This window comes from Nematolebias whitei, chromosome 22, assembly GCF_014905685.2.
Source record: "Nematolebias whitei isolate Nwh7 chromosome 22, NemWhi1, whole genome shotgun sequence".
NCBI lineage: Eukaryota > Metazoa > Chordata > Actinopteri > Cyprinodontiformes > Rivulidae > Nematolebias > Nematolebias whitei.
The window spans coordinates 1,494,366-1,503,010 of NC_056519.1; the positions used below are offsets into that span (position 1 = coordinate 1,494,366).

The 8,645-nt window shown below is 43.4% G+C and overlaps 1 protein-coding gene across 1 annotated transcript in view; it reads right to left on the reverse strand.

Annotated features, from left to right (window-relative positions):
- Positions 1–6,285, reverse strand: part of LOC119428429 (protein-methionine sulfoxide oxidase mical3a) — a 23,019-nt gene extending 16,734 nt beyond the window's left edge. Inside the window, exons 1-6 of the mRNA XM_037696111.1 lie at positions 6,022–6,285; positions 4,446–4,653; positions 4,259–4,375; positions 3,041–3,142; positions 582–737; positions 405–505 (exon numbers count right to left, since the gene is read on the reverse strand). Of these exons, the coding sequence (XP_037552039.1) occupies positions 405–505; positions 582–737; positions 3,041–3,142; positions 4,259–4,375; positions 4,446–4,653; positions 6,022–6,285 (948 nt within the window). The remainder of the gene's footprint in view (positions 1–404; positions 506–581; positions 738–3,040; positions 3,143–4,258; positions 4,376–4,445; positions 4,654–6,021) is intronic.
- Between the last annotated feature and the right edge of the window lie 2,360 nt (positions 6,286–8,645).

An 8,645-nucleotide genomic window follows, 5' to 3' on the forward strand; every position in this document is an offset into this window, starting at 1 on the left:
AGACCAGGTGTGTGACTGACATCTGTATGAGACCATAAGACCAGGTGTGTGACTGACACCTGTATGAGACCAGGTGTGTGACTGACACTTGTATGAGACCAGGTGTGTGACAGACATCTGTATGAGACCATAAGACCAGGTGTGTGACTGACACCTGTATGAGACCATAAGACCAGGTGTGTGACTGACACTTGTACAAGAGACTACACAACTATTACATGTACATTAAATGTGTGAGTTTGTTTACCATTAGAGTAATTCAGTGTGTGACTGTGTTTAATTACCTATAGAATGACTCCAGATGTTTCACTCACCTATAGAATGACTCCAGATGTTTCACTCACCTATAGAATGACTCCAGATGTTTCACTCACCTATAGAACGACTCCAGGTGTTTCACTCACCTGTAGAATGACTCCTTTGTCCAACAGACTCTGTTTTTTTGCCGTCATAACAAAGTAGTGCGTGTCGTCCTTGTAGTACACGATGTTCTCCAAGTCAATACCTGAAACAGGTGTTGGTGTTAAATTAAGTCCAGACCAGGTGTTTCTGGCAGATGTGAAACTTTGTTCAAACTCAACCAGTTTCTTGTCGCAGCTCCTGGAAGAACCTCTGGTTGAAGATGAAGGCCACTCCGCTGATCTCCTCTACTTTGGCCTCAGCTGAAGTGTTTCTGTTCTTGAAGTTGGCTGTGATGGCGATGGCCAGCTTCCCCCTGAACTCTTTACGCCTAAAACCTGAAAAGAAGAAGAAAATATTTACACCAGATGTGTTTGGTTGCTAAACCATTAGCACAAACACCTAAAATCAGAAGGCTAAGTTTTATTAAACATCCAGCCATTTTCTTTACCAACTTCTTGTTTCTGGGTCACGAGGAACTGGTGTCTACCTCCACTAGTTGCTGTGTCTAAGTCTTGCTTCTACAACTCTCTCCCAGATCTTCATCATGTGGCTCATCAACTTAATTCCCCTGTAGTTGCTACAACTCTGTACATCACCCTTGTTCTTAAAAATGGCCACCAGCACTTCTTCTCCATTCCTCAGGCATTTTTTTCTCGCCCTCAAATATGCCATTGAATATTTGAGTCAAAACCTCACTGCCATCTCTCCAAGACATTTCCTAACCTCCACTGGAATGTCTTCAGGCCCTACTGCCTTCCTCTTTTCCATTGGCTTCAAAAATGTCCAAACTATTACGTCTACCTTCCTTCTCAGCATCATGTCAGCCAGCTCTCTACCTTTGCCTGTCATTGTCCCCACATTTAGAGTTGCAATCCTCAGTCCTCCACTCTTGACTTTCCTCTTCTTCTTTTGTCTGCTGGCATGTTCCCCTCCTGGCTAATTGTGAAATATTAAAACATATTGCTCCCTTTGACTTTTAAAAGCCAAAAAGTGTTTGTGGCTTTTGACAGGTTGGATATGCTATCACAATAAATCTGAATTCAATCCAGGGGGCGCACAATGTTTGAAAAATGCATAGTCATTGCTATATCCAAGTACTCAATATCAATATCATAACGTATTGCAATAAATCACAGACCCAAACTTTATGCCATAAAACACAGCACACTTGGCAATCAAACAAATCCAAAATATATTTAATGCCAACATTTGATTTAGAAGAACACCTAAAAAGAACAGCTAAAATACCTAATCTTAAATACTTGTTTCTAATCACACCGGGTAGCAAATGTTGACGTCAAATTATGGACAACATTTGCAAGAAAGTTTTAAAATGTCAGGAAACATTTGTGAGTGTTCTCAATTTCCTCATGAGTCCCAGGTCCATCACAGGGTGACCTGTCTAGGGTAAAGATGATGGAGGAATGGATGATGGATGGATGATGGATGAATGATGGGTGATGGATGATAATGGAAGGATGATAGATGGAGGGATGGAAGGATGGAAAACGGATGGATTAGTTGGATGATGATGGATGGATAGATGATGGATGGATGGATGGATGGTTGATGAAGGGTGGATGGAGGGATGGATGGATGGAAAATGGATGGATTAGTTGGATGATGGATGGAGGGATGGATGGATGGAAAATGGATGGATTAGTTGGATGATGGGTGGATGATGGATGGTGGATGAAGGGTGGATGATGGCTGGATGACGGTTGGATGGTGGATGGATGGTTGAATGATGTTGGATGATGGATGGTTGAATGATGGTTGGATGATGGTTGGATGGTGGATGGATGGTTGAATGATAGTTGGATGGTGGATGGATGATGGATGAAGGGTGTATGATTGATGGTTGGATGATGGTTGGATGGTGGATGGATGGTTGAATGATGGTTGGATGATGGATGGATGATGTTGGATGATGGTTGAATGATGTTGGATGATGGGTGGGTGGATGATGGATGGATGTTGGATGAAGGGTGGATGATGGATGGATGATGGGCTGTCTCAGGTCCTCAGGTTAAAAACTTCAGTTGAGTTAAACCTCCACACGATGGTGAGCGGCTGTGGCTCAGTGGTTAGAGCAGTCGTCCTACAGTGCGAGAGTTGAGAGTTCGATTCCACCAGCAGTCACATGCCGAAGTGTCCCTGGGCAAGACACTGAACCCCTCGTTGCCTCTGTGTGTCCCATCAGTGTCTGGATGTGATAAAGCTCTGGGTAGTCTTTGTACAGATCTAGTATAGAGCTGTATGAACGGGTGAATGAGGCACAGATTGTTGTAAAGAGCTCTGAGTGTCTGGATCAGACAGAGAGGAGCTGTATAGGCACTGTCCATTTTAAAACTGAGAACGACTCCTCGTCAGATTTTTGGTGGACCTGGAACCCTCCTGGGTCTCGGAGTAGTTTTGCGTACGTCCAGAGCTGTGCAGTTGTACATTTTGGTGACGTGTGCAGGAACTCCTGGAATCTCCTGGCTCAGACTTGAGCTTGTACCTTTAAGGTGGTCACGAGCGTTAATCCTAATTTATTCCACCAGCAGAGACGCTGCAGACACCCTGAACAGGAAGCTAGCATCTGTTGGGACACACGTCCGATGTTTCAGAATGATCCAAGCTGGCCTCGACGTACCTGCCAAGGTATTCCTGCGACCGTCTGCTCCAACGACGACGTCAAACTCCAGCTGGTTGAGGGGGTGGGACCTCGGACTCACCTCCATCCGCCAGCCCTCCTCTGGACAGGTGAACAGGACAACAGATCAGTTGGACAGTTCTTGAAGACACGTGGACACACCCTGTCACTCTGCTTTAGCTGTTAGCAGTCAAAGTATGTGTTGGAGACCACCATCATCTACTACCACGCCAAATGTTAGCTCAATATTTGAAAAGGGAACTTTTGTTTTGTTTCCTAAAGTAGCTGTGGCAGCCATCTTGAATTTTGAACAAAGAAACGAGCCACTTGCAATCAGTCAAGGTATGTTTTAAGATTAATCTTTGTTACGACAACAACTTTTAGTTTGTCGTCTCTAAAGCTGGTGGCATCAAGGCACCTTTCTGCTTTTATTCATAAATTATCTACATTCAGAGCCTTTACTCCCTTACACTTTATTATTCTTCTGTTCTTGGAGTTTAATTCTGCTGAAAGGTTCGGACTTTATGGATAAACGTCGATCAGGAGAGATTATTTCTTATGTTCAGTGGATGAGCAAGTTGGCCCACATTTTATTCCAGCCCCTCTGAACGGCTCCGTGCACACCTGTGAACACTGGCACGTTCATTCACCAGATCAGAACCTACAGGACAGTCTCTTGGGGGTGTGGCCTAAATCCAACAGGAAGTTGGCCATCTCTGCTCTGACACACCGTTTGGGCATTTCCTGTCGATTTCGACAGACTTCAGACTTGTCTGCTTGGTCTTCAGGTCACATGGGATCAAGTTATTCAAAGCTGTAGTTTTGGTCATGGGATGTGGGCGGGGCTAAAGCTCCACGTTTAACTCGCAGTCATGAAACACACGATAAATCACCTGATCTGCTCTAAAACATGTCTGAGCACAGTTCGGATCACGACACCTTGACCTTCGTGAGTACAACGCGTCACACGTTTTACTCGTGCACGCCGTCGTGCCGACATTATTTTGGTGCTGGTTTGCAGCGATCTGGGTCAGCCGAACCCGAAGCGTTTGAAAACGAAGCAGCTGGACTTCTTTTCACGACTAGTCAGAACTCATTCCTCCAAAGAGCTGCAAAACACTGTCTGGAATCCAGCTGCTTCCTTCAGAACCTCTTTAACCGGGTCAAGCCGGGTCAGAAACTGACAGCAGCCCGTTCGTCCGGACCCTGGGTCCTCACGGTTTCTGGGCTCGTCCTCAGGAGGCTCCAGCAACTGTCGGAACTCCACGTTCACATGAACTTCAGCCCCCAGGAGCAGGGCCACCTTCAGCAGAACCAGCTGCAGCTGACGGATACCTGCACACAGAACACGGGTCAGACCACCTCCAGCTGCTCCAGGTCCAGCTGATCCACAACAACCACTCACTCATGTGGTCGATGGAGCCGGCACAGAACTTCCCGTAAAACTTTTTGGCCCCGAGGCCCCGCAGGTCATGGATGGTGAAGGGCCACAGGTGAAGCACGTTGTTCCTGGAAAATGAGTCCCTCTTCTCCAGAACCACCACGCGAGCTCCCATGAAGCTCAGCTCCACCGCCGTCCTGAGGCCACATGGCCCTGCCCCGATGACCACACACTGACCAATCAGAGGACAGAGGAGATTACCATTTATTACCAGTTATTATCATTCATTACATTCATAATTACCATTTATTAACTGTTGTTTATTACCATGTACTACATATTACCATTTATCAATTACCTTTTAACAATTAATTTTTTTTTACCATTTATTACATTTCTTGCCAGTTATTAATGACAATATATTACAATTTATTACCATTTATTACCATTTATTATCAGTTACTATTTATTAATCACCATTATTACCAGTTAATAATGCCCCATTTGCCAATTTATTACTATTTATTACCATTTATCATTTATTTACATATATTAATGTTTATTAATTATCATTAATTACACTTATTAATTATCATTTATTAACAGTTATGACAATTTCTTACTATTCATTAATGATCATTTATTAACAGTTACTAAGAGTTATTACCATTTATTAATTACAATTATTAACAGGTAATTATGACCATTTATTACAATTGATCATTTATCACCATTTATTAAAAAACATTTATTACTGTTTATCAATTGCCATTTATTACCAGTATTACCATTTATTATCATTTATTAATGACCATTTTCATTCAACCTTTATTTCTACAGGTTAGTCTCATTGAGCTTCGGGACTCATTTACAACAGAGACCTGTTTTATCAAAGAGTGATGACAACAGTAGACAACAACAACAACAACAACAACAACAACAGGCAAAGAGGCAGACAAAGTGATTTTTTTTTAAACAAATTAAAATAAAATAGTAATTAAAAGGAAACGTAGCAAAAAAACAGCTAGATTATAAAGCGGTGTAGAAAACTACAAACAGGAACATGTCTGCGTTGGTTCCAGGAACTTATCAGATGTTTGAAGCCACTTAGAGAGGTCAAAGGTCGAGAGCTTCAGATCTTTTTACAAGATGTTCCAGGAAACAGGAGCGGAGGAGGAGAAGGTCCTTTTGTCTAGTTCAGTCCTCACTGAGGGAACACTGCAGGTAATGATGTCCTGAGAGCGCACTCTGTAGCTTTTTTATTAACAGTTACTACCATTTATTACATTTATTAATTCCCATTTATAAATTATCATTACCATTATTAATGACCATTTATTACTATTTAATACCATTTATTTACATTTTAACGAGGTAATGATGATTATTACCGTATTTAGGAAGTAACATGTTTTTAGATGTTTTATGTTTTTACATCATATTAGCTTTTAAACAAATATGTTATACATTAACGAATAATGTTCCAAAGGACTGGTCATCTTTTATTAACATCTAATTAATAATTAACATGTTTCATCACCCGTCATGTTGTGAACACATTAGTGGGCGACAGGTCAGTCTTGAGCATGTGGACACTCACAGTCAGGTTGCTGCAGACCCGGGCCCTTCGGTACTCGGGCTGCGCGGCTCTCCGGTCCAGTTTGGCCCACAAGGCGTTGGCCTTCCAGTAGTTGAGGCGGCGTTGGATTGGTCGGTACAGCGGCCTGTCGGCGGCACCGCGGTCCAGCTGCAGGTGTTCACACAGCTGGCTGAAGCAGAGCAGCGTCGCCCTGCAGGTAGACGCCGACACAAACTCGTCAAACAGCTCCTGAGCTCGGCATTCTGGGTCAGTCCCGTCTCCCATGGTGACCCGTGAGGCAGCAAGGCACCATGGGAAGGGTGTCACCTTCAGATGATGTCACCGTTGGCCTCCAGCTCGCACTCCGACATCAGCTGAGAGGACAGGAAGTGGAAATATAAAACTCCAAAAATTACAGATTGTTTTTTAAAAGAACAAAATAAACAAATGTCTTCAGTCAGAAATTAACTTCTTATCTGCAACAGGTAAGATACTAACTGTTCACATATCTAAACGTCTGGATTATCCCTTTAGGAAAAATCCAATGATCTTTTAAACTTTTGTTCTGTTCACCGTTAATTTGAAAGACTTCAGTGACTTTTATTCTGAAGTTTATTTTCTACAGCTTCCTGTAAGTCACATGACCTGAAACAGAGGCTCACACAGAACCGACCCATCAGTACCAAGCACCACACACAACCAGCCCTCTGTGTCCCCTGATGAGTCAGCACCATGACCCAGAACCAGGTCTAAACCCTGAAACTGCTCCTAGAAGTCTGGATTCAGAACCAGGTCTAAACCCTGAAACTGGTCCTGGAAGTCTGGATTCAGAATCAGGTCTAAACCCTGAAACTGGTCCTGGAAGTCTGGACCCAAAGGTCTGAACCCTGAAACTGGTCCTGGAAGTCTGGACCCAGAACCAGGTCTAAACCATGAAGCTGGTCCTGGAAGTCTGGACCCAAAACCAGGTCCAAACCCTGAAACTGATCCTAGAAGTCTGAACCCAAAGGTCTGAACCCTGAAACTGATCCTAGAAGTCTGAACCCAAAGGTCTGAATCCTGAAACTGGTCCTGGAAGTCTGGACCCAGAACCAGGTCTAAACAATGAAACTGGTCCTGGAAGTCTGGACCCAAAGCCTTTAAAGAACCAGCAGCAGAACTTTGTCCAGCCACAGAGAAATCTCAGAAATGACAGAACAAAAACATTTAGATTCTTCTCCTGACAGCAGAATGACTCGGTTCTGACCCGAAGCAACTAAAACAATGTTCAAAGGAAAGATTCAGGTGGATTAGAGCAAATCAAACATCACACAAACTTTAAATGACAGAGAGGTGTGTGTGTGTGTGTGTGTGTGTGTGTGTGTGTGTGTGTGTGTGTGCACATTAGATGTAAAGTGTGAAATGAGTGAAAAAGTGCTCACCTGAGAGTGACGGAGCGTCTGCTGTTCGTCTCCAACTGCTGCTGACTGACCACTAATCTGCTCTAATCACACACACACACACACACACACACACACACACACACACACACACACACACACACACACACACACACACACTGCACACAATGTCTCAGACAGAGTGGCTGAGGTCAGGGGGTGTGGTCTAATAAATGAAGCCCCGCCCCTGATGTGAAGGTGAAGCTGATCCTGATCAGGTAGTAATCTGAGGGTTAACGAGCTTAAGGAGGTTCAAGCGGCGGCCCCAGATCCTCTTCATCAGAGTCACAGCAAGGATGAGGAGAAGCAGCGCCACCATTCCCTGCAGGTTATTCAGAACCGGGTCAGGTCCGACTAGAGTTCATAAACATACGGTCTCAATTATTTTCACCTGGTTAGTTTAATCCCACAGAATCAAATACAGTGACACAAAAACTGTTTGTAGGGTTTATGCAAATTTTAAACTAATTGAAGAAGAATTTAAATCTGAGAAATGATCCAGAAGCTCTACAACCAGAACCAGAACCAATGAGGCGAGGCAGAACTCCGCTGTGCTGAGGCAGGGTGATGCATTCAATGTGTGTCGGACGTCCACTTGTATCATTTACTACAACGTATTAACTCACTTTGGTGATCCTCTTTGTGGTTAACTACTTTTGTAAACTAACTACAAAGTTGCTGTGTGTCCTCATCCATATTCTCTCGTAATAAATGTTTGTTGTTGTTTATTCCATTCATCAGATGAGAGCAGGGCTCCCCACACCGCAGGAGAGAGAGCACAAAAAAGTCTCTGCAGCGAGAACGCACAGCCTTTCAACCAGAGCTTCTGCTACTTCAGTCCTTATGATTAAACATTACTAAGATTAGAAGAAGAATATTTGTAGGCCCCAGATTAAAGCAAATGTGTGTGAAATGTGTGAGAGGGTCACATCCCAGAAAAACTGTGTGCACTGCAAAGGATGCTGGGTAACTTTTTAGGAATTGTGTGTGTGATGTTCCTGACAGTTTACGAAGTTCCTGACAGTTTATGATGTTCCTGACAGTTTACCATGTTTCTGACAGTTTACCATGTTCCTGACAGTTTACCATGTTTCTGACAGTTTATGATGTTTCTGACAGTTTACCATGTTCCTGACAGTTTACCATGTTCCTGACAGTTTACCATGTTTCTGACAGTTTATGATGTTTCTGACAGTTTACCATGTT